Below are 27,678 nucleotides of genomic sequence, written 5' to 3'. Positions count from 1 at the left end.
CTCCTGTATTACCAGCTTCTGATTTCTGATATTTTTTCTTGAAGTAAAACAATAATGATGGTGATGATAATCTAATAAATTGGCTAATGAATATGAAATAAATTGGCTAATGAATGCTTCCCTCTACTGCATCGACTCTAGGGTATGTATAGGTCTAGCCTGTTTACAATTAAAGACAATTCTTCCTAAGTTCAAGTGGTAGAGAAGCCTGTTAGAGAAGAAAGAGCTGGGTCCTATCCCCAGTTCTGCTTTGTAACCACAAATTTGTTACAGTACTTTATGCATACTGCTTTCCATTTGTAGACCTCATTGAAAATACTCATCTCTAAATATTCCCAGCTCTCCCTCTCATTCAGAATATGATATACCACTGGGATTTCCTTATCTTGTTTACACTGTAAATGGGCATGGATTAAGACTGTCAGTTTTGGTTTATTCCATTATAGTTAAAGTAGCAGCCTTTAATCATTACCAGCAATATTAGTGCCACAACAGTGTTTACATCTCAAATATGCTTCTAATTTTCCCAGTCAAAGGCAAATTGTTGGTGATATCTTAATGTTTTTTTAGGTAGCTAATGCCAAAATGCAAGGTTATGATCTTGATCTGAATATTTCCCAGATGTGTGGTAAGGTGAAAGGTGGAACAGCTAACAGAACTTGACTTCCTATCCGTGTTAGTCTAAGTTAAGTGAATTCTAAGTCAGGCATAATTAGAGAATGAGACCCACAGAAGCCTTCACCTTCACAACTGTTTGAGATGAAAGCTTAGCGCTTGGGTGGATGTAACATAATCCACATGTTGGAAGAGAAATCAGAATCAGCTGTCACTGTCTTCTTGCATATGTTTTACAGTGCTCCATTAGCCACCTTCTTGTCAAAAGTCAGTGATCATCTCCAAGCTTAATGCTTCTAATTCATTTACAGTGGAATGAGGACCAGATTCTGAATCTGATGCCAGTTCTACCTCAGTGACTTCCACTGAGGTTTCAGTTTGCATATGGCAGATGCAGTTTTGGAAGAGATCATTGATAGAGATGGATTCTAAATATCCACAGTCATGGGAGTCACTTAACTCTTTTCCAGGACATCCACATCAGAGATAACATAGATATCAAAAAGAAGAAATAGAACAGCTTAACAAAAATTTGCATTTGGCCCCTGGGGTTTGTACCAGATGACCTCCAAAGGCCTTTTCCAACATAAATTATTGTATGAATTGAAAAGCCATCTAGAAATCTTTTCTGTATCCCACAACACTGGAATTGTTAAGCTGGGAATCAGCTCAATATAGCCTCACTGGATAAAACACCAAAATGGAACTCAGATAGCAGAGTCCTATTTCAAGCTTTGCTATTATTCTGTCAGGTCTGCTGCAAAGCTATCAGTCTCCTGAATCAACAGTTTACTGGCTTCTCAAACTGATCTTCTTGGCTCTGATACCTAATGATCCTGGAACGAGGGTCACAGTTCTTTCTGAGTATTGTAATATATGTACTAATATGTACATAAAGGGGAAATGGCATTCAGGGGCATGTCTGTTAACAGTAAACAGGTAATAGCCTGTTTTTAATGTACATGATAAAAAATATTTTATGAGGGCAGAGTGGGAAGACATTATAGAGTGGTCCTATAACAAATCCATCAGTGATTTGCCTTAGCCCACTTGTTACTAAGAGGTAAGACAGGTTTCTTGATTAAGTAAGGCTTAAGTATTCATACTAGTTGTCTTCTCCTAATAACCTTTGCATCTGCTGGGAATTTTCATTCAGGTTTGTTAATGTTCAGGTTTGCTCAGAGTTTTCATGTAAGCAAAGATATAGCTCTTATGAAATAATAGGCAAGCAAATAAGTAACAAATTATTAGTTCTATGCTAAGAAAAATGGTAGATTTAATCAACCACAGGCCACAGATCTGCAAAAATGTTTTTTGTTAGTTTTCAGAGCTGTGTATATTTTGTCAGAGGCAGCACAGAAATAAGGAATTGTTGAAGTATCAGCTGATGATTACAGTATATTTCAGGACGGTACTGATCACTGGCTCTACGTGTTATACATTAACTAAGAAGAAGAGATAAGGCTTCATAAATTAGAGCATACTGGTTATTAAAATCTTTCTATTTCTGAGCTTTAGATGTTTTTGAGCAAATAATGGTGAACCAGCTGGAAACTGTGCCAGACTGGTCACTTATCAATTTGTCTGACATCTCCTCCTTAAGGAAGAACGATAGATCTGGCATAAACTTAGGTGAGCCTTTGGAAAATTCCAGTCTTCCTGACTGTGGGTAGTCTGCTTCAATTTGGGAATGTGGCCACAGATCTCCCTTTTATGCGTCCCACAGCACTGGAATTGTTACATTAGAAATCAGAGACTGATATTCAAAGAGTTAAGATTAGTTAGAAGCAATTGCTGAGGTCAGTGGGCACTGGGTCTTGTCAGCTGACGTTTGCAGCAGTGGCACTGACAGCTTTGGGATCCTCCAGGGAACATGCTAGAACTCCTTGCACCAGAACGGTTCCACTTTGATACTAGAGAACTGAGAAGGTATTTTGCCAACTGGGGTTTCACCATCTCTGTCTTATTAAAGATGTTACAGAGCACTAGCTGTTGCTCAGTATGCACATGAAACATATGGGATATAGAAATTAAAAATCACCTGCAAATACTGTCAGTAATATATTGATGTTACTCTATTGACATAACAAAGGAAATATTTGCAATATAATTTCTATCCTGACACAAAAATGTCTTCCATCTTCCCTACCAGAGACTGGTTTATTATCTTCTGCTTTCTCTGAGGGCTTTCATTTTTTCATAAGCAGCTGACAATGCAACTGGTGGGACTGAGTGGGGTAAGTCAGTCCAATTGCTTTGTAGTTGCATGGAAGTGAATTATGATTGTGCAGATGCATAACAATAGATTTAGCGGTGTCTTGTTACTGTTGATTATTATGTTAGTTTATACACAGCAAGAAGCTCCCAGAGCGTGGTCTTGGCACACAGATTTCAAAACAGCAAAATAAATAAATTAAATAAATAGACTGGCAGTTTAAAGGCAGCCACTGTCATTCTTAGTCATATGTTTCAACTTACTCTTTTTCTATCAAGTTCTTTTGTTAGTGTCTGCCACAAGGGGAGAGGAGGAGATTAAAGTGTGGGCTTGAGGGGAAAAAGAGCCACCAGGAAAATGATGAGTAGAAAGAATATCATTCACTAGAGGTGGGCAGAGGAACATGGACATTAGGAATCAAATTTTCAGAAGAGGTTCTGCTATCTTCATTCTTTGCTTTGTAGAATACTTACTGTCTATGAGCCTGATTTGTGAAAGGAGTCCCACAAATTTGTAAGTCTTTTAGGAACTACAGTTGGGAGTCCAGCTTTCAGATACTGAATCCCAAGTTCTGTAGGAGGTACCAGTATGCAAGCTTATTTTTTATTTTTTTTTAAGTAGAAGTCCCTTCCAATTTCAGTATAACAGGCCTAGTACTGTTGTCGTAATTATGCTTTTCATCACAGAAATAAATAGGTGTCTCATTTCCAAACACCACTGACTACAGTGTTTGAATGGTTTCTAATAAAACAAAAAGGAATTATGGTTAGTGTTGTATTTGATCAGATATCAATTAGGATCAATAAGCACAAACCTGCAAATTAGGAACATGAGGACGAGGGACATGAAGTTTACAATTTAGAAGCAAGATCTCCAAAGTTTATACATAATCTGTAAAGATGATGCACTGTGAAACAATTTATGGTCCTGAAGTTTTTGTAAGCAAAATCTAAATAATCATACTCCTACTGTCACCGAGAGCTACCACATATCTGAACTGACCTCTTCTGCTGCCTGGGCCTTTAACGATTCTTCGGATTTCTTCTGGAATTTCCATGCATTGATCAGAAATATCATACAGTAGTTCCGACTGGTTTCTGTGTAATCCTGAATATTTCAGGACATCAGCTGCACATGATGCACACTGTAAGTCTGTACCTTTCTGGAAGTGTTTGACTTCCTATGCAAATACTGTACAGAATACTGCTCTGTAGCATACTAAGTCCAACATTTTCAGAAATATTTGATTGACTTCTTGTGTGTGGAAACACAGCTTTACAGGCTTGGAAGAAATCTCAAGAGATAATGTGGTGCATCCCCTTGTCCCACAATGTACATAATGGATGATACCTATTGTTAGCTCTGCTGGACACTTTCATTACCTGCCCTTAAGGACTGCATACACTCTGAAGAATCTTTAATGAATACAGAGAGCTTTTACCACCCTTATTAAAATCTTATTATTCTTAATATCCTCTCTTACTCTTCTGTGCTGTTGAGCCCATTATTTCTGTTGCCTCTTGCATGGAATATTCCCCTCCTCTTTCCCAATATTTTTTAACTATTTGAAAGTTACTGATATGCTTTCTCTTCTTAAATCTCATCTTCTTAAGATAAACAGGATGAATTTATTTAATTTGCCATTGCAAATCATATTTTCTAGACCTATGGCCATGCTGGTTGCCTTCCTTAGACATATATTGAAATGAGCATAGAGCTCAGATGAAGCTTTCCAAGTGCTGGATAATGTGGAAAGATTTTCTTTTGTATTTCACACACTATATTGATGTTTAGACATGTTAAGAAGATGTTTGCTTTTCATGTTGTTCACTCAAGCCCAGGTTGTGGACTACTAGCCACCCAGACACTTTCCTGCAAAATGGATATCTCATTCTTCTTCATTCTGTATTTCCATTTCCTCAATACTTTGTTCCATTTTCACTGTGAATCATTGAGAATGATTCTCTAAATACGGTTTTCTAGCCTGTTTTTCATCCTACTTAAAATACAGTCTTATATGAAACTAGTGTATTTATGGTAATGTGATAGGATAGTGTCAAAAGCCTAACTATGTAACTCTTTTCATGATATGACCTGTTACGTTGTCATAAAATGAAATTAGATTTAACAGAATTTGCTCTTGACATGTCTTTGTTTGCTGTTTCTCTGCTTTCTTCCATTTCTCTATACGAGGGGATGTATATGTAAGAATTAAAGGGCAACTAGACTGCTTCAGACTAAAGGTCAGTCTGGTTTCCTGTCTCTGACAGTAGCAGTAGCAGAAGCCTGAAGAGGAGTAGAATAAGCATATAGTGGTAGCTGCCTATTATACTTCCCTAGTGTCCATCAGTATGCAATTCAGAGACTAATGATGGTATCTATTTACTTGTCCTAGGAACACATTTTTGAAATTAATTGTTCTGGTTGCTTTTCAGTTCATGTAAAATGACATCCCACCAATGACTGCTGTAGTCTAGCAAGTGTGAAAAATACCTTCTTTTGTTTTAAACATCTGGCCAATAATTTCATTTGAGATTCAGTGCATAGTTGTTCCTTCTTCACTTTCTCAAGGTTGCCCCCTCCTCAAGCCGTTTCTGTTGCACCCTGCAAAGCCCTAAGTTTTAGTTATTCCTCAAACAACAGTCGATCCTTATTTCTGACCATGCATGTTGCCCTCCTGTAGCTTTTTCCAGTTCTGCTCCATCTTTTATGAGATGAGAGACTAGCGTAGCGTGCATGTTCAAAATGCAAGCTCAGATGGATTTAAACTTTGTTGCTGTATTTTTCATTTCTTAAACATTACCTACTCCTGTTCTGTCCATTCTTAATTTTTGTTTTGCTATTATAAGACTAAGAATTGATAGCTGGGCCATAAGTGATTCTGTAACACATTCCATGTTTATAAGCCTACAATTACTTTCCCTGTGTGCACCACTTTCTACAACATTCACCTACATTCAGTTTTATCTGGTATTTTATTGCCTTGTCAGCTTGGATCCTGAGATTCTTCTGCAGTTACTCCCAGTTCCTTCAGATTTACTACCCTGAATAGTTTAGTATAATCAACAGGGTTTGTCATGGCATTACTCTGGATCATTAATGGATATGTTGAGCACAGACAACACCAGGACTTTGCTGATTACTTTCCTGAGAAAACTGATTACTTTTGTTCCCTATTTTAAACCCATTACTTATTTATTTATTGTTATCTATACATCAGATACACAACATGCATGTAGAAAAGTTGATACTTCCTGGAACGTAATATGGAGTTAGTTGGTTCATGCACAAGCGTTAAGGCATTGTACATAGACAGTTTTATATTCATTGTCTGTGCCCAGGCTGTACAAGCAGCACACGCACCATTGCTCTGATATTGCTCAGAAATGTCTGTCTCCACATGCAAAATCCCAGACAGAAATATGGTAGCTTTGTTCTTCAGCTACTCATCTCCATAGCTGTCTAAGGCTAGGTCTCCATTGTCAAATAAGCTAAGTCCCCGGGTGGCTTTTGGATCCAGCACTCCTGACCCTTCCCTTTGCACATGTTAGTTCACACTTAGCTTGTTTTGGCATGAACTATTTCCCCCTGAGATGAACCTCCACAAAATTCTCAGGATAGTTCACTGCAGGGACTGCTCCTAAAAGGGAATATGGACAAGACCAAGGCAGGCTTGGTTCCTTTGGTTTTATACACTCTCATGCCAGGCCCTGCAAGAGGATGTCTATATGACCTTGGCATCAGACTATACAAACAAACAGCAAACTGGTGGGCTGCCACAAAGTCTTCACAATATGTCAGACACTCAGAACAAAAAAAACACAGATGTGTCTGAGGGCTATGGGTAAAGTCTCTAGAGGTAATAGTCTGAGGAAAATTGAACCAAGCACTCTCAGGGGTGCACCAGACCACCCTAGAAGGTGCAAATATGATTGTCAGCCAGTTTTCACCAAATGGCGTAGGCTCCAGGTGCTCTTTGCAATGTTAGACAGTAGTGTAAGCAAAGGTATCTCTGAGCCTGACATAAAAGTACGTAGAGAAGATGGGAGGGTCTTTGCCTGCCCTCTACATGTCTCCTGACAAGGATTCTGCTGGGATCCCAGCAGAAATCCCACTCACTGTCAGTTGAGTGGTTGATTGGGATTGGTTGGCTGGGTGGGGTTTTGTGCTGTTAGACTCCAGTGAGCAGAAACCCCAATATAAATACAGAAGGTTGAGTAGAAAAGCTGGAAAGAATATATCAAACCTTCTGAATTGTATTGTCCGTTAAGTGTCCCAAGCGTAGTTTTGTGAGTATTTGTGCAAGAGACTTACATAGTTCAAGGAAAGGGAAAACTGAAAAGATTTCAACAACCCAGGCTAGGGAATCAGAGTTTGTATAAATGGACAAGACATGAGGCGCAAGCACGTGCAATTAGATTACATAATCCTGTGTGCAAAACATGCTTGTTAGCTGCTATCTGAGGATGTCAGCAGGGAAGATGGGAAACAATATAGAAGGAGACTTGAAGATAATGAAAGCAGAAGGGTGTGAAGTGATTGTGCTCTGCAGATCAGCCTTTTAAGTTTCTGTGCAAGATTGACGATTTTGTCATCCTGCTTTTTGAAGAGGTGTTGAATGAATGTTTAAGAAGACAGCACTTATCACTGCTCATCAAAGTTTAAAAAAAACCTGTTTGTACTAGAAGACTGAAGATACCAGGTCCGGCCAGGTTGGGAGACAGTCAAGTATTAAAGATGAAAACACTGTGAAAGACATATATCAGGTGCTTGCACTATAGCAGGCAATAGTTTACATCTGTGTGCAAGAGTACAGACCTTGTTACTTGCTTTAGTGTTTCAGCATACCTTTGATGATGAAAGAATTGTACAGAATATGTAAGACAAAGTACAAATCCAGCATTAAAACATGAGAAGCTGATCACATAGCATTATAGTAAGAATAATACAGTTATTGAATGGTGTCCTTTTGATTGGTTGTAATTTAGGATTAATTAAGTACACAAAATTATTTATGTCAGAGAAAACAAAAAATGAATGGACAAAGCAATGAACTGGTGATTAGAGGTCATGGAGTTCTTTTCAGCTGCTAACTTGTTGGCCTTAACATCTTCTCATATAGTAACAACTTGCAATTAATTTCTCTTTATTTACTGCAAGACTCTCCAATAACAATTGTTACAATAATTATGTCTTTCAGTAAGTATTTTGGCTGAAAAAGTTTAGACAGTAGTTTGTTTGCAAAGTACTCACAGGGTTATGAGCTACTGACAATCTATGACTGGTCATCTTAAATCATATACAAGATTGACCCAAACTATGTAAATATGAGTATTAAGGTCTATGACCTGCCTTTTATTTGATCACATCCAAGTCAGTTAAGAAAAGAATTTGTGGAGGAAAAAAGCTACATGGGACAAACAGCAGTTGGGAATGTTAAGATATACTGAAATACTGTTTGCAGTCATTTTCTTAATACTAATCACCCATACCATACAGCTGCCCTAATCTATGCTTCTCAGATGTTCATTCTGTTACCACAGTCATTATAAAGTTTCCTTAAAAAAAGTGATTATTGTGACAAAGCAATATTAGGAATATTTGTGGCATTGTAGAAGAAAACTGCTGAAAGTGTTGATGAGTAACTGCCACCAAAGATAATTATGTGAAAAAGAGTGATCGTTATAGCCGTCCAGGAGTAGTCTTGCATTATAAACATGTGGATCCCATATTTTAAAATACCATGGATTCCTTTTTCCTGTGTGAAGCAAAGACAGACATAAATCATTAGAAGCAACAACTAATTGATGTGGTGGATTGTTTGGCAACTTTCTGATTTGCAAGGAAACACTGAAATATCCTTTTTTTTTTTTTTTTTTTTTTTTTTTAGAGAAACATAGCAGTACCAGGATACTGCTAGGAACTGTACCTAGTTATGGTCCCTTAAAGAGGAGCCTGTAGAACTTTGTGATTTTTCTGTTTTACCCCATTATTAGGTCATTATGCCCATACAGATTTAAGAGCGGATCCTACCTGCCACAGGCAGTGCAATGCACATTGCCAAGCTTTGTAGTACAATGAGTTTCCTTCTGTCTCCTACCTTCCACAAGAAGATAAGTATTTGAGACTAGCAAATGAGAGACCATATTTTTCCAGTCCTGTTGGCTTGCACAATGGGGAGTCAACTTGCACAAATTTGAGATCCATCATAAGAACAAATTGAGGCCCAAAATTAAACGTAACTGTAAAAAGAAACAGTTGTCTCATTTTGATGTGCAGCTGAGCAGCCTTAGCTAGAACAACAGCTACAGTATGTGTCAGACAGACTCAGTAGGAGGTGACAAACCTGTCATTTGGATAAATATTGTTGACAGACAAGTAGCAGAGGCCATCTGCAGCACACTGAGTTTCATAAGTCTCACATCTTCCGTACAGTGTCTCATAGGGATACCTTTTTTCATCTGTTTGTACATACTCTGACCACTTCAGCACCCAGGCTCATTTCCATCTGCTCATACCTGTCAGTGCCTAAGTAGCAATTGGATCCATTTAATTATAATTTGTGTCCCATTTGCAAATATATGTACTGTATCTGATGGAAGCTACTGACTGAGCAGCAGCTGACTGCCTGAGCAGTGAAGACCTGCCTTTCCTGCAATTGCAGGTGATGGACAGCTACTTCTGACAGTCACCATGCATTTTGACTGTTTCTCCTGCAGTGCCACTGCCTATGTATTATCCCTTCCTTGTGTGTTTGGATGGGCAATAAATGTAAGAGCCTTAACTCCATCCAGTTTCTTCCAATTTGCAATTATTCACATTGAAACTTATGCAAATGGTAAAATGCAGGAGGTGAACACAATGATCATGCATGTGAAATATAACTCAGGATTCCACCCAAGTTGAAATAGGCAGCTCCACACACCTCTGAGAAAATTTATGGAGCTGTACCAGTCTCTCTTAAGCTTTGCGTTCTCCTGTGTATTTCTGTGGAGACCTAGAAATTTAAGATCTGGCAGAAGTCCTGAGTGCCTGGTCCTGTCTACTAAATGGAAACTTATATGGACTGCCAAGTTTCGATTAGGATTTGGATAGGGATCCAAGTTTCCTTATAAACACATGAAGTAATCTTTCTGCTCAATTCAGTACCCATCAGGGCTTAGTTAGAACATCAGTCCAGTGTTGGGCACCTCACTTCAAAAAAATTAGCCAATTGGAAAGAGACCAGAAAGAGAGCAACCGGAGGTCTAGAAAACATATACTACTAGGATTGACTGCAAAAACTTGGATTGTTTAGTCCTTAGGGTTTTAGGTTGATATCTTTTCTATTGAGAGTTATTTCCAAGCCAGATCATTCCAATGATTTTGTTTATAGTGCTGATCCACAAACAGTTATATTTGAAGAGCTAGTGAACTTCAGCACAGAGGCAGGAAAGAGTATCTGGGGAAAGGAAGGGCTGAAACTCCTTAAGCCATCTTTGTCAAGACATCTAATGAATCAAATAACTACAACCCTGCATCTAACTATAGATACTAGGTGGGGGTGGGGGTGTTTTGTTTTCCTTTTTTTCTCTTGGCATATGAATTGCTGCCATTCCTTGATCAGTATTAGTCATCAGTTATAACTCCTCCATCCCAGAAACAGATCAGATAATGAATTCTGACACTGTCTGTATCTAATCTACAAGTTTGCAAATCTTGCAATGTTGGGGTCAAGCACACTGAGATGTTCAGATCCTTATATTTTCCATCAACATTCATGTAGCTGGCTATATGTCTTCCTATCTTGGATCAAAACATGGAGCTCAAGAAATCTGAGCTGTCATTATCAGAGCTAGGCACAGTTAGCTCTACCTGAAGCCATCCCATCTCCACAGCATGAATTAAATCTGTGTGAAGGAAGCAAACATGCAACGCTACAGGCTGGGGGAGGAGTGGCTGGAGAGCTGCCTGGCGGAAAAGGACCTGGGGGTGTTGGTTGACAGCCTGCTGAACATGAGCCAGCAGTGTGCCCAGGTGGCCAAGAGGGCCAATGGCATCCTGGCCTGTATCAAGAATAGGGTGGCCAGCAGGACCAGGGAGGTGATAGTGCCCCTGTACTCAGCACTGGTGAGGCTGCACCTCAAGTACTGTGTTCAGTTTTGGGCCCCTCGCTACAGGAAAGACATCGAGGTGCTGGAGCGTGTCCAGAGGAGGGCAACGAAGCTGGTGAAGGGTCTGGAGCAGAAGTCTTATGAGGAAAGGCTGAGGGAACTGGGGTTGTTTAGCCTGGAGAAGAGGAGGCTGAGGAGAGACCTTATTGCTCTCTACAACTACCTGAAAGGAGGTTGTAGCGAGGTGGGGGTCGATCTCTTCTCCCTAGGAGTGATAGAATGAGAGGAAATGGCCTCAAGCTGCGCCAGGGGAGGTTTAGGTTAGATATTAGGAAAAACTTCTTCACCGAGAGGGTGGTCAAGCATTGGACCAGGCTGCCCAGGGAAGTGGTTGAGTCTCCATCCCTGGAGGTATTTAAAGAACGGATAGATACGGTGCTTGAAGACATGGTATAGATGAACTTGGCAGTGATAGGTTGACAGTTGGACTCAATGATCTTAAGGGTCTTTTCCAACCTTAACGATTCTATGATTCTATGATTCTATGTTTATCTTCCCTCCTGCAAGATAGTTCCAACGCTTTGGCTAAATCTGATGACATGCTTGCATGACAGTAATGGACAAGGTTTTCCATGAGGGCACGTCAGAACTCAACTGACAGCATAGATGTGTCTTCAAAATAACTTCCTGCATTTCCTTTGCTTAAGTTTAACCCATCTAACTTTGGACATTCAGCAGAAGGAGTGGTGGTGTTTAGAACTGTTCTTTGGAGTTGCCTTCCTTCGCTGACAAGAGGGAAAAATGTAGACTAACTAATTGTTTCTGTTACATGTCAGGATGTACACTAGCTAAATTGATTCCTGCCATTCTTGTAGCTAAATTTAAACTCCTCCTTTGCTAACCAACAGCTCTCACTATTGCATCACTGATGAGGTTCTCTCTTTCCATGTACCCTACTGCTGCCACCCTTCCATTTACTTGGTCTACAGAGGACCGTTGGTTGAGTAGGCCTTGCTCTGCTCTGAAATTAAAGCCATAAAAACAGTAGACAAGGAAAGGAGAAGCAGTTTATTTTCCTTTATCCCCTTCTGGGTCTGAGAAAGGGCTCTAATAATTAGTCTTTTACATGGTCTTTATGCACCATGGAGATTTCACATCATATGCTGATATTGTGCTAATGCAGGAGGCTCAGAGGTCCGGTTCCCACAGCCTTCCAGAAGTTTGGATACATATCTCAGGCTTATCCAAATGCATCAGATGTGGGAATTGGACTGGAAATCTCATGGGACATTCACATTTTGGTTATAGTTGATCTAAATGTGACACATTAGCAGCTTGCTTTGTGGTCTTTCAGTACTTCCACTTCTGATTTAGAGCAGGAAGGTTGGAGGTCTCAGAAAATATTAAATAATAATAAAAAGCACCAAACTGATTTTAACTTCAAATAAGGTTTTAGTTTTGAGTCAAAGCTCAGGTTATGGTTCAGGTTGATTATTATTTGAGATTTCTGCCCATAACTGTGGCATCATGGGTTGTGAGATCTGTATCTTAAGCTGCCTTCCAAAGACAACTGCAGTGTCTGTAAGATTACATTTTAGTGGAACTACTTTGCTCCATTGAAAAAGCTTCCAAAGGCAAGTCTTCCTTAGCCAATCTTCAGTTTCCTAGATTTGCTTTGTCTTCTACTCCACCATCTTCCTCTTTCTGTTGTCAATAATTCTTATGCCAAACAAATAAAAGAAAGGAGTAACAGTGTAACTTCTCATTTGGGATGTTTTCAACTTGCTTTGCACAGATGTAAATGGTGAAACAGAGTGGAAACAGAGTCACTGGCCTCATATTTCTTAGCACTTCACTCTTTCATGACTACATCCAACCAGTCTTCTCATTTCTTCAAACCACCCTTTTTCAAGCCACCTACTAAGAGCAGCTTTTTGAACTACCAAATCTTTCACGTTATGCCTTATCACCAACTTTGTGTGACCCAAGCAAATGCCAGTCAAAGGTACCCTTTCAGAGAAGCTCCCTGGAGGGTGCGCAAGCCAAAGTTCTGAAAAGTCTGCCCTCTCCAGTTACCTACCAAGAACAGCAGCTGCCTTCACAGGCCCAACAGCTTCTTGTCACCATTTGGGAAACTGGAAAGTTTCGGAAGTTCTCAGTCATTATCACATTCCATCCAGCTGAACTCACTCTTCATCTGCGATATTTCTGCAGACAGAAGAAGAGTCAAGGGAGGGAGGGACTGCCTGTGGATTGCCACGTATCCATATACGTGGATAATCTCTGAAAGGGGGAGGAAGATGCAAGGTGGTCCTGTTCCTTTACATTAAGAGGACTGCAACTAGAGTTGCAGAAATTTAAAGTGTTTTAAGAACTTATTACACAAATGACGCAGTTATATAAAAATGGTCACTGCCTCACACTGCAAAGAAGTTGAATTTGGTCCCAGAATCAAGTGGTTCTCATTGCAGGGTATGTTTGGATCCATTGCAGTATTGCCTTAATAATACATCTGGTACTCTGTCAAGTTGTCTTTCCTAACAAATTGCTTGACATTTTTTCACTCGAGTTCTAGGATATTTTGTAAATTTTTTGCTTCATATTACTGGCATTTTTATAAAAACATAGGACATTTGGAATTAGCATACAGAATTATGTTAAGTGCAGTTTTTCACTTGTGTTTTTTACAGTCCTTCTCTGTGCAGAGTAAGACAGCCAGTCAGCTTTCTGTTGCCTTGTCATTTATATAATGATCATTTTTATAAACTATAAAAAAACAGTTTATTTAAGTTAAATATTATTGGTTTCTATTGGGAATATGTTTCTAGCCTTTGGGACCTGTAAAGAGAGTACATGCATAGCTACAGGGCACATCTCAAGTTGATATTTAAAATGTTTCTAATTATAATGAGTTGGAAATGGTTTGGGTCTTGAAAACTATGCTTTTACAGTGGATGTGGTCAAAGGCGATTAGCTGTAATTGTTGAAGTTTACAGAGTTATGGCTGTAAAATAATAGTGTGCTATCTGTTTTAAACCCATAATGGAGGCCACAGTGTTTTTGGTTGGGTTTTTTTTAATTCTTGTATTTTCCTTGCCAAGTTCCTAAAAAGCACAAAACCAGAAATAAGTAACTACTAATGAGAATTTTTCCCCCCAAGAATATTAATTTTTTGTAGTGCTTATTATGAAGCCTAATTACAAGTCACATTATATCATGGAAATTATTTATTTTACACATTTTCTTGGAGTGAAATGTTTTAAGGCATGGAAATGCCTGAGCCCAAGCAATGGTATAAAATCAGATACAAGAAACATACTCCAAAGAGAAGGTAACGTTGATTGGAATAGAAAAAGAACAAAATTAAAATCAGTTGGATGATTTGTCTGTTTTTCACTTGATAAAATTTACTCGCTCTATGGAGTAGGTTGGCCAAGCCTCTAGAGATTCATTCTGAAAACCTGAGAAGAAAAACGACTCCCCAGATAACTGAGGAAGTAGTAAATATAATACCTGTCTTTAGAAAGGGAAAAAAGACCTAGAGACAAGTCAGTATTTCCTGAGAAAAAATATGGGAAAAGTAATTTTTAAATATATGTTTGTAAACACCTAAAAAATTATCAACCAAAAAGAATTAATCAAAGAATTAATCAAAGAGAAGTAATACCAAACCAAGCTGATTTTCAACTGTGATGAGATAAAAATCTTCATGTATAAGAGAGAAGCAGCAGTTACCATAAATTTGGGAAAGATTTTTGAAACTAATATGTCTAATGATATTCTTTTAACCAAGATCAGCAAGCAAAATCTAAGTGAAAGTCTTACAGTATGGAAAGCCATACTCAGGAATCAGCAGTTTTTCACTGACAATCTGAATAGAGGCATCAAGTTCCACAAGAGTCTCTTCAAGGTATCTCCTAATCAAAAATTCATAAATAACTTGAATGAAGGAATTGAAAAAATGTTTATAAAAGTTGCAGGCAATATGAAACTTTGAATAGTTGCAAGTATTGTGGAGGACTGAATAAGAACTCAAAACAACATTGACAAATTAGAGAAATTATGAAATAAACAAGGGGCCACTTAACTGAGGCATGTGTGAAGCATGACCTTTAATTAGGAGTAAACAAATTCACAACTATAGAATGAGGAATGATTGCTTACATTTCTTCCTTGTATCCGAGGGTGGTGGATCACAAGTCAAACATGAATCAGTATTATCATAGTACTGTAAAAAAAACAGGAAGCATGCATAAATGTATGAGTATGCACATATCCTTTGCAGGAAATACAAAATGTTCCTTCATGTATCAACACTGGTAAGATTTTAGTAACAGTATTATGGCCATGCTGTGGGCATGAGCAACAAGTGTTCAAAAGACTAGACAAAGCTGAAAGCTTTAAGGAAAGTGTTGAAAAACTGGGCTTGTTTGAAGAGCAAAAGTTGGTACGTAGATAGGTAGGTGTGATGATAATTCCTGAATATGTAAAAGGTTTCTGCAAAGAAAAAAATCTCTTTTTCATGTAAGTTTACAGTTTAAACAAGAATTAATGGGCTCAAATTACAACAAAGCCATTTAAATGGGATACTAGGAAAACTTTCTAATGTATATAGTGGACTAGGTTACCCAGGAGGCCATAGAATCTCATTTTTTGAAGGTGTCTGAGAACAATCATCTGTCAAAAATACCTTTCCTCACTATGGCCAGTGGAGTACCCACAGTGGTCTGGCATCTTTTCAGCCGTATTGTCTATGACTACACATAGGCTCCTACCTCCAAGCCTGCAGCACTTGAAGAATATGGCATTTTAGAGTTAATCTTGAGAGCCCATGGAAATTTTATTTTTTATTGCAGTAGTATAGAAGTCCAATCACAGCCTGTGACTCTACTACATAAACCTTGAGGAAAATACAAAATTTTTTGTGCCCTCAAAGAAGTCAGTTTCATTAGATGGTGAAAACATTACAGTTTTGAGCTTCATACTGTATGTCTTTCTTTTTTTTTATATACATTCCTGGTGAATTTAATAATGACTCAAGAATAATCAAATACGTATTTTCACCCTTACACAAAAAGCATTTGATTTAAATCCAGTCTATTTCAAAGTTCTGAAAAGTTCTTGTGACTTCTGCTTGTAGATCCATGTCAAATGAGTTGGTGCTCTCATGCTGACCTTGGCAATTCGTGTCTACATCACTGACACCTATGAAAAGATTCCGATTGCCTTCAGTAGATTACTATCAAACTCATGAGAAAATCTCCTCCTGAGAAAATATGTAAATAATACTGAATAATTTGTAATCTAGACAAAAGCTAGTTCTGTGCTTGTAACAAGCATGTAACTCCAGTGAAGTCTCTGGGGTGTACAGAGAGTAGCAGGGTAGATAAGTACCAAATTAGGTCCCTGTTACCCAAGGGGTAGTAGATCAAGAGTATTAAATTCGTTTGAAAGAAAAACAGCCATTAAAGTGTCCCCTTCTCCTGCCAAAATACTGCAGAGGTTAGAATATGCAAAATTGTAACTGAAAATTATGCATTTTTCAACTTCCAAATACACAAAACACACTCAGTGAGAATAAAACCAGGATCGCTGGTGATGAGATCAAACTGATGATAGTTCTGAAGAATTCAGCTACACTTGGCTCAAGTTAAATAGCATAACTAGGTATAATCAAGCTAGTTAGTGTGGATATGATGTAAATGTAGTAACATTTCTCCTCGTGACCTCCCTTCAGCTGCCCCACCAGGGATGTAATGAAGTGTGAGACGGCAAACAAACTTTACCAGAAAAAAATTACTCTATTTTCATTAATTATATGAATACTTCTGTTACTTTAACTTACGTATTGTACTGAAGAGCAGTGTATCTCCATCATTCAAGTGCAAAACACTTAAAATGGGTTAATTCAGTGCAAGTTTCTTATTTAAGCACATATTCTATAACATATAACATTGAATATGGTGTTATTGTTACAAGGATAATATGACAAAATATAACTCAGTTTAATCCATTTCAACATAAAAATTAATAATGGCACGTTATGCCAGTATCTTTTTTTTTTTTTTTTTTGTTACTGCTGGTGTTGTTAGAAATGGACCCAGCCTAGTTTTACTGGTGCCACAGTTTGGGTTACGGCAATTAATTTCTGTAAAAAGACTTAACTAAATTCTTCTCATCACTTTTTGGCATGGAAAATACAAAAAACCATGTCACTCATGTAAAAAGAAGTGGGCATTGTAGCAGTGTTCGCATCACATTGTTACTCTAATAGTTTGTCATCCACATCACTTAAGGCACTCCACTTAACTCCCATTTTGAGCACAAAGACTTTAGGAGATGTCCCATGGGAGAGAAATACTAAAGACCGCTGCTCTGTATTAATGGTCTTGCAGAAAATCAAGAAAGCATTTTCAGCTTTTTTTTGCTGTGAAAATGAGCAACATTTAAGAGTAATACAAGCATGATAGGCCTTGGCTAGTATGGACTCACTGATCTGCTTGTATCCATGGCATGACACTGATATATATGAGCTGACTATCAAGACCTAATTAAAGAGCTCTCACAACTTTTCTTGAGATTAGAGAGTATAATTCCCTTCATCTTACATAAGGAAAATGATATATGGCTCATTGCAACAGGAGACAAGATGGCCTTAAAAGTAGGTCATGGGTCTTAACTGACTTCCTTCACATTCTCTCGGTCTTCCTAGATTACAGAGTTGCCCTAAGTTATAGCTCCTCTTACTTCCACCTAAGAACCTTGTGCTAATTCTCAAGCTAACATTACATATAAGTAACTAATGGAAGCTGTGTTTAAAGTTTTCATTTAAATAACTGGCTGTATCTTTTCTGCTTGACAGTAGTTAGGCAGCTCCAGATATCAGAGGGGCCTTTGCTGCTACTGAGCTGGATACTGCTGATGATGGAGTGAATTTATCTGGGAACCGTTGCTTTTATCCCCTCACAGGTAGCAGACTTGCAGTGCCATATGTAACTGTGTATTCATTTTGTTCAAATCTGGGTTTCAAGCTTGAGAGGCGATTAGTGCAGCATTGTTCTCACACGGCTGTAAGAAGCTCAGTGGCTATTCAGATCTTTCGCAGCACGGTTGAAGCTTTCTTAGTTTATATGTGCAACACCATCCTTAGCACTGCTGATTTTTCATACTGCATTTAAGAATCTTACAATGAAAATCTTATGGCAGAAGGCTTTATCATGTTGGGGTTTTTTTTTAGTAATACATGATTGTTTGTGTCTATCAACATTTACATTTGCATTTTGATATCAATATTTAAACAAAATAATCCTCCACTTTCAGCTCTTTATAGGTTTGGATGAGACACCTTTTTTTTAGTATTATTATTTCTGGTTTAATATGGTCCATTTTCTGAACAGCTTTACTAGATCCTAGACCTACTGTTGTTTATCTTGCAGTTCTCACTGAAGTCTTTCTCACATGCAAGGACTATAGACCTTGTAGCTGTGGCCAACATAATGCTTCTTGCTAAGTAAACACAAAACGTCTGGTAATTGCACTGGAATTTATATCTCTTCATATCAAAATGTATGTAGTTTATAAAAGTATAGAATTTTATATGTATTTAAAAATGCATCCAGGAAAGGCCACTTCTCCTTTCTTGATAATAAAAGGAGGTCTTTCATGTTAAATTGCCTAGTTTGATGTTCTCTCTCTTCTTCACGTGCATAAACTATGCCATCAGTTTACTTCCCGATAAAAATCAGCTATTATTTTTTCATGCTTGATTCACAGCCACTGCCCAGCTAACAGCAAAGCCTCTACTTCTAGTCACAGAACAAGTAACACCCTCCATCCTGAGTTGCATAGACCAGTTGAATGGCCTTAGAGAATGGCTTTTGCATTGTATATAAAGCAGCCATTTTAAAAAAAATTTACAGTGAAAGGACTTCCTCCTCCTTTGCACACTAAAGTCCACATGGTTCCACAGTCTGAACAGACTGCATTCAGTTTTCAGGGACACAAAATCAGCATTTCCAGAAAACACACTGAATACCAAGTTACACTCTTGGCTTCAGTTGATGTGTGGTTACCATAAGGAATTTTTAAGTAAATAAAAAAACATAGGGATTTTCCAACACTAACCTGCTCAGACAAAAAACATATAACATATTTAGGAGGAAATTATTCCAGATTCTTTTTTTCAAGCAGGTAGCAACTCACCAATGGTTTTTCCAGCTGATCTATTGATCACATTATTTGTTGGTTTGGTCTAGGATGTTCTTTACAATTTCTCAACATTTTTGTCTCTCCTGTAATTTCCCCATTGGTAGACCCTTAGTGACCACTGAGTGAGATGGGCTATTGTTCTGGCTACTATAATATCTACTTTAATATCAGGAGAAATGTTGGAGCCAGGCATACTACCCGCATCAACCATTTAGAAGTTATTTGGTTGGAGCCATATTTACCCTGTATTACGGCATGATGTGCAAACAACATAGCCATCCAGTTAGTCTAGTAATAGCTGAAAAGAGATCTCTAAAGTCACTGTGTAAGTTGTAGTAACTTCTACTACTCCCAAATCAGTATGTTCTTGGGCAGAAAACATAGAGATCAAAAGCTCTGTCTCCCATTATTGGCCCCTTTAGCCATCCAGTATCGCAGAAAGAGTTTGTTTCAAAGAAAAAAAATTAATCATATTTATTACAAACAGAGCAAAATGTTTCTGATATCTGAAAGACAAAGATAATGTGGCCATTAGGGTTAGTCTTACTATATCCCAAAATGTCAACACACTTGCCAAAAGTGGATTTATCAGCTCAGTGCAGCCAAGAGATTTAGTTTATCTAAATGTCTTACAAAAAATAAATAGTTTACCACTGTTTTTGAAGATGAGGGTGAATCTAAAATTCTATTGACATGTGCTATAGATTTAATTTAATGCTGTGGTTCAGATGTCTCTTCTGATAAATTTTAGCAAAATCTATGCTAAGAAGAATGGAGCTGTTTCAGCATTTATGGGGTTTAAAATTCAGGGTTAGCAAAGGAAACATTAATTGAAACAATGATTGTGTATATTGTTGCAATGGTTTAGAGAAGAATTTTGCTAAAGTTTGTTGGTCTGTTGGTTCTGAATATTATTTTAGTATTTTTCAGGTTTATTGTGATTTCTGCAGTGAGAAAATCCTCTAATGAAGTGATTAAATAGCTCAATTTTTATTTTTTAGGCATATTGGAGATAACATCTGTAGAAATTGGAGTTGTGGCAGTTAAGTCCATTAAGAGCAACTATTATTTAGCCATGAACAAGAAAGGAAAAGTCTACGGCTCTGTAAGTATTTTTTTACCTTCCAAATGTAGTAGTCCGCATAGTTCCCTCTCTTACCTACTGAAAACCCCAGTTGTCTGTATTACTAGTAATTAGAGCTGCAATGAGGTGTTCATCAAAATTTCATCCTCTGGCAAACCAGCAGCTCCCCTCTCCACAAGCTCCCTGTTGATGGTTAAGCTCATATCCTACCAAAGCAGCTTCTGAGATTTATCATGCTTACTGCTTCAGCCGCGTTTCTTATTAAGTAATAAGAAACTTAATAAGATGGTGAGGGTCCTACAAAATGTAGTCTTTAGGGCTGTTTTTCCATTTTTCTGCAGTACAGTCACAGTTAGCAGTGATTCTGGGGGAGGATAAACTGCAAATGAAATCTTGGAAACTTCAACTGATGGAGCAGACACACCAAGTTATCAAACTATGTCTTCCAAGAAGATTTCTAGAGTAGCCAGCTTTAAATTGACTGTATTAATTAATGCACAAGATTATGGACAGTACAGAGAGATATAGACTTATATCAGCACATAGACAAGCTTTGACTGAGCAGAATTTGAGTATCATTTGAAAATTGTCCATATATACTCTATTTGTATATTTGTATTTGTGTAAGTTTGGGGCTAGTGATACTTTCAGGGGAAAAAAAATAACCAAACAAAACCAAACCAAGCAAACAAACAAACAAAAAAACAAAACAAAAAACAAAACACACACACACACAAAAAACAACAAAAAAAACACACAAAAAAAACAACACAAAAAACCAACAATAAAACCCAGTAACTATCCAAATATTTTTAATAGGAAGCAATATGATCTATAAATCTGACTACTAAACTCAAGTGTACCCTCACACAACCACGTTATTACACAAACACCAAATTTTTCTGGTTTTACATCTGGTTTGCTTTGTAATTTTGCACCTTTTTGCCAGTTCCAGTGAGTATGAGCCCACATAAATGTAAATATATTCAAGTCATCTGCAAAGGTTATGAGCCAACCTTCAGATTGCTCAGTATTCAGAACATCCATAGGCTTTAAAGAGAGCAAGTCACAGACAGGTACTGGGGCTGCATTTATTCTTGGACAATGTAGCTAAGCTTCCTACCTCTGCTGAAAATAATGAAGTAATGCCAGTTTCAACTGAGACTGAAGGGGCTTGAAGTCATTTGGCCTTCTTTTTTAAGGAAGCATTCCTACAGAGTGGGTTTAGTTCATACAAACTATAAACTGTCCTCCCTCATCTGCACTGTGGCTAGTCACTCCTGGTTCAGTTACTCCTGACTTTCTAAACTCCTGGGCAGTGTTGGAGAATCACATTAAAGAAGACCAGAACAGAGAAATATTTCTTAAATTCCTGTAAATGTGGATTTTAACTTATAGGATTACACTGGTCTGAAATACAGGATAAGCAGTACTCAGTCGTGCACCATTGAGAGGTATAAGGGTATACTGAGTTGCTGACAAAGTTACCATTTCTCAGTTAAGCTACGCTCATGGATCATGGGTATGCTTCTGTACATATGTGAAGGTGTTAGCATAAATCACTATCTTCAATTCACACATCTCAGTTTACAGCATTTAATTTAGTCATTTTTGATGATCCATCCCAAAGCATGAGATAAGTTTTCCTACCCAAGTTGTTAGCTGCATCTGGTGTGGTGAGACTCCATCCCAACCCTATATACACACAAAAGAAGTCAAAGCAGCTTTCATGTACCATAGGTGGAAACTGCTGCCATAAGATTCAGTAATTCATAGTGTATTAGAAATAGTGTTGACAGGAGGATAAGAATGTGGACAGCCTTTTTTTTAATTCCAGCTGAGATAATTTTTCAATATTCACATCATAAAATCACAACTTAATGACTTATCAAAACCTATTCCATAATACTTCAGAGATTTCAAGAATGCTTCTGTTATTATTTTTCCCATCCTCCCAAGACTTGCAGTTAGACTCATATTACTACAGTGTGACAGCTTGCAGATGGATATGAAAAACAGAACCAATAAAAATTGTGAAAACACTCTTAAGCATGTGCACAATAGACATTGGTGCAGGGTTATGCAGAAATTTGTTTGAAATGAGCAAAGCAGTCCTGGGCTAAGACTCAGACCCCTTCCAAGAAAACTTCTTAACCACATCACAACATCATCTGTTCTCTCTGTATTATCTAAGAATGGAGATAAAAGTTTGGATTCAAGTACAATTCTGCATCTGGGAAAACAAGTCAAGTAAGACTGTTTCTATGTTTATCAAATAAGTTTCCATTTGACTGACTTTGTTTAGAACAAGGCAGCAAAAGAAGACTCACTATTTGGTTTCTTTAATAAAGTAAGCTGCTGGCAGATAGGAGAAGTTACTGCGTTTGTTTTTTTTTTTTGCTGTGATTGATAGTCACCTGCCTTTTAATACCTTGACGCCAGAGGTGGCACATTACAGAAAATAAGTATTAAATGATCTGTATGTAGCTTTGTGAATACAGGAAGTATCAAGAGTCATTTCATAGAGAATCTTCTCTTGGTAGTGTCTTCCCCAACAGTCATTGCTCAACTAACTACTAATCCCAAAGTCAAAGAGCATTTTGGGAGCCAAATTGAATTTGAATATGTGCAGTTCTGTAAGCATGTGTTCTGTGGTCTTAACAGCAACTAAGTAAAACATTAATTATAGACACAAAAATTCTTACTGTATCAAAATACCGAACATTAACTAGTTTAAAAAATCAAATTTAAAGTAATAGGAATGGAAAATACATTTTTTTAATATTCTTATGTCCTTTTTTATTAATGTGGATACTTTTTATATCTTTACTAGCTGAATTTACTAGCTAAGGATTTTGATTGTAATAAAAGATAAAACATCCCTGAAATTCTTATCTGTACTATGAAAATTGTTTTATTATTCAGACATATTTCTTTTCTGGTTCGCAGACATGTTAAAAATACCACATGTAGTTAGTATATCAGACTCTGAGATTCTGACATGCTTCTGCCTGAGCTGTGAAATAACATCTTATTTTCTGAAATGCAGAAACAATAAAATGCTGATTTTTGGATGCAATTTAGTTATGTTGTAAATGTCCCACTTCCAAAAGCCTTCTAAATGGAATCTAAGTATCTTGATAAAACTGGGGGGTTTTCATATGTAGGAGTTACTTGTGTGTGAAAACAAAGCATTCTTGTCTTCATTATAGAGAAGGAGATCTCAGTAAAAGTGCATTTAACATTATAGAAAAAAAATAGTCTCCCCCTACATGCTTCCACATGCTTGTATTTTTTATTCTTTCTAACAAACTGACAACTGGTTCTCCTTTAAAAATAGAAAGCCTTAATCCCTGGTACCATACACAAAATTGCTTTCAAGTTTATTTAGTCAATAAGATACTGGATCATACATGATTTTTTTTTAGGCTAGGCCCCTCTTCAGGTCAGCAAAGTAAACAGGCCTCACCTCCATTGCAACAGCAGTATAACAGTGATTTGTACCCATCCGAAAAAGCCCTTTTTCATGGGCAGTGTGCTGTAAAGGATCTTACTTTAAATAAGAAGTAGGCCTATGACATGCATATTTGTTTAACATATGGTGTCAATAATCTGGTTTCAGATATTTAAGGGTTGTATTTATTAGAACTATAATATGATGAATGATTCCAAGATTGCTACCTCATACTTTAAGTTTATGACTGAGAATTTGATTTAATATTTTTGCCATACTCCAACACAGAGAAGTTTAATTTCAGCTGTGAGTGAATTATATAATTCCACTGCTATAATTACGCACTGAATAATTGATTATGTCTTTTGTTGATTTCTTCTTCATCTGCACTTTTTGCAGTCTAACTGATGTTGCTTTAAATCTCGTGGACACAGTGAAACTTTTCCTTAAATACACTAGAATCCTAAAAGGATGTCACATACAGAACACTGAAATCTTCCAAAACATTTTTAAAAACTATTTACCTTCAGTATGCTGCAACTCTGAAAGATTATGTTTATTCTGAATTTGTGTATTTGTTTTCTTTTTAACAGAAGGAATTTAACAGTGATTGCAAATTGAAGGAAAGAATAGAAGAAAATGGGTATAACACATATGCATCCTTAAATTGGAAGCACAATGGAAGGCAAATGTTTGTGGCCCTGAATGGAAGAGGAGCCACAAAGAGAGGGCAGAAAACAAGAAGGAAAAACACTTCAGCTCACTTTCTTCCAATGGTAGTAATGTCATAGATGAAGGAACAATTTTATTGATGAAGTTGAACCAAAGGCTCTTATGTCAAGAATATTTGGTAATCCTCTTGAAGAGTAAATGTAAAGAAATAGTGCAGACATCTGCTTGTTTGAAAAGAGAGCAGGGGAAGCCTTTGAAGGTTTTGTACTCATTGCTGGCACATGAAATACTTTTATTTAGTTCAGTGTCATATCTTATAATCAAGATACAAGCTGGATCAAATGGGATGGAAGTTATTGCCAGTGTGAACAATTTTTTTTATCTCTGCAACATGAGACAATCTGTTGAGTGATCTTCGTGGGGAAAGTTATTTATGGAATACTAACTCATATCAAAGACCTTAATTGCTCATTCAAGCCTAATGATCCAATGAACAGTTAGACACGCAAGCATTTACTGGAAGCACTTGGGTCATATGCACAAATAATGACATTTCTAGAGAAGCCTTGTGGAAGAATGGATAGGATTAAGGAATATAAGCGAAGTAGTGTAAAACTGTTCTAACAAAACGAATAGTATGGTTTGCTTGTATGTTCTAACTTCATTTCTTTTTATTTCTCTCTAAGTTATTTATTTAATAGGATGTTAAATATCTTTTTGATTTGAAATGTTTTCCTCATTTGCTTCTTTGTTATTTTCCTTTTTTCTCAGTACTTCACACAGAGGTTGATAGGTTAAAATGTCAAAACCTCAGAAGTACTCTGAGAATAGGTATTAGATAAGGCTTTAAAGGCAGAATTTAATGTGTATAATCCATTTTTTTCCTAAACTGTCTTGCACTTAAGCAAAAAGACCAAACAAGCAGTGCTTGGATTTATGATACTGGGTGTCTTTATGTTGGAGAAATTTTTTTACTTATCAGCACTCAAGAACAAACTTCAAGAAATACTTGGTTCAAAGGGTCTTTCTGCTATTTTGAAATTGAGAGAAGGGGCCACATCTGTACTTGGGTGTCAATGCATCTGTGTGTATATTCATCTGACTTTGATTTCAATTTGGAACTAAGATCTAATGCATTGCAATCAGTGCGATATTCTGCAACAGGCATGAGGCTGGAACCTAGATGTGGACAGCCCTGTTAAAGTCACCAAGATTGCAAATGTTAAAATTAAACAATGTGTAATTCCCAAGTGTAAAATTTGGCCTCTGAAAGGTAAGTAAGAAGGCAACACAGTCCTGCACTCCTTATACAGTTAATACGCCCATTCAGTACGTTTGTGCTTGTTACCAGCTGGTAGAATCACAGACATATAGTGGGAGCAATACCTAACTAAGAACTGAGGGACAGGAGATCCAAAATCATGCTCATGCATTTATCAGAGATTATTACTCACATGTATATTATATATGAGAGCCAACCAAAAAGCTGTGCTGGTATCCAGCTTTAGCATGCCTTTCATATCCATCATAGTAACTGAAGGCTCAAAATACATAATATCCAGCACATTTTTACGAAGTGTTACTAGTCCCATGGCTTAACTTGAGCAACTGCAGCATAACAAAGTCAAGCATAATATGAAGTCTGTTCAATTAAAGGTACATAAGGTTTGTTTTATGTTTTGCTTTACTTTCTAATTTTAGAGAGCTCTGGATAGCTCACCAATGTAACCATATTGAGATTCATTTTGTTAGAGCAGATAAATAGAAAACAGTACATCAAACAATTTGTACCACTGTCTTCACATTGTATTCCACTAAATAAATAAGCGTTTGCAGTGTCTTTAGTAAGAAACAAAAGTAGTATAATATTATTTTGTTCTAAATACTTTAAGTGATAACTATGAGATTATATTGATGCTGCAGTTTTATCTTCAATATTTCTTGTTGTGAAAAAGTTTGTTTTATTTTTATTGTTTGGAAACTGTATTTTGGTACAAAGGAGAGCCTTGCTTAATGTGTCTTTTTGAGAATGTTTAACCTCTATAAAGGCTGGTGTTGTTGGAATCTTCTATAACTTATTTAAGTCGATGTTTAACCAGCACTTCAATCTTAATCTGTTATTTAAATATTAGCTGTTTTTAAAAAAAAGCAAAAAATAATAGGTTTCCCATAAAATACAAACTGATCAGATTGTATTTCCTGTCCTTAAATTAAGTCAACTGTTTTAAAACCAGGAGCTCATTGAGAGACAGTATTTTAGCTGATAGCTGACATTGTATTTCATGGTACTTTATCTCCAGCTTGCTTCTTCACAAATGAGATTTTTCTAGAAAGGGAAATAAGAATTTCAGATTTTAAATGTAATTGCAGGTCACAGCAAAACTTAACTACAATGGTAAAAGTGAGTTGCTGTTGTTTAAAATTTGTAACCAATAATTAAAACTGACAAGACAAAATGGATCACCTGCGGTGAACATTCAATGTGAGCTTGGGCAAATATAGCATTGGATGACCACTTAAAGAAAATTTAGGGTACAAATGAAATTCTCTGTTGGCAGAATTACCTAGATGACTTGGTCTGGGGAGGGATTATGCATAAATATTGTCATAGGACTCAAAATACAGTGCTGCGCAGAGGCTAAAATTGGGAAATACCACTTTTCCAAAGTAAGTCAGGAGCCATTTGTGACATGAATAGTGGTTTCTGAAAATTAACCAAAATTAAAAAAAACTTGAAGGAATCAATGATTCCTGTGTGTTTGGTATACTGTAATGCCCACTGCAGTGGGAGCAAACTGCAGACACTCTATCTAGAGTATCTCAGATCCTCAACCATAAGCTCTGTTTTCTGTCACCCTCAGCATAAGAGACTCCTGGGTAAAAGGAAAATGGGGAGGAATTTAAAAAAGGGAAACAAAAATCACTGAGCAACAATGTATATTATGTTATATTTAAATAAAAATAATAAAATATGGGGATAGACAATAAGAGTATTGTCCTTGTCTGTTTTATTAACCTGAAATAATACTGCACAATAAAAATAAAAAGGAAAAAGATCCAGTGTACTACAGGATGTGGTTTGGTGCTGTGTAACCCCAAAACAAAACAAAAATCACTTGAACATTTGTAAGTTTCTTTAATTTTTTGCATGTGCGAGTCAGCTATCTCCATATTAATAACAACCAAATGCTTTAGATTCTTCCTGTAAGTATTCAAATCCACCTAGTTTATACAGTGGAAAAAGCAATGAATTTAAAGCAAGCACATTTGGTGAAAGAATGAAGGGGTTTAGGAAGAAGAACATGTATTCACATTTTTAAAGGAAACTTTAGATATG

The 27,678-nt window shown here is 37.1% G+C and overlaps 1 protein-coding gene across 2 annotated transcripts in view; it reads left to right on the top strand.

Annotated features, from left to right (window-relative positions):
- Positions 1–27,259, top strand: part of FGF10 (fibroblast growth factor 10) — a 67,865-nt gene extending 40,606 nt beyond the window's left edge. For both annotated transcript variants that reach the window (XM_087759759.1, XM_087759760.1), the window contains exons 4-5: positions 20,133–20,236; positions 24,263–27,259. In XM_087759759.1, the coding sequence (XP_087615885.1) occupies positions 20,133–20,236; positions 24,263–24,460 (302 nt within the window). In that variant the 3' untranslated portion in view covers positions 24,461–27,259. The remainder of the gene's footprint in view (positions 1–20,132; positions 20,237–24,262) is intronic.
- Positions 27,260–27,678: the final 419 nt, after the last annotated feature.

This window comes from Nipponia nippon, unplaced genomic scaffold (assembly GCF_047370975.1).
Source record: "Nipponia nippon isolate SJK-2023a ecotype South Korea unplaced genomic scaffold, ASM4737097v1 scaffold_20, whole genome shotgun sequence".
NCBI lineage: Eukaryota > Metazoa > Chordata > Aves > Pelecaniformes > Threskiornithidae > Nipponia > Nipponia nippon.
Note: the sequence above shows the minus strand (reverse complement) of the source record. Positions and strands in the feature narration are given on the sequence as shown.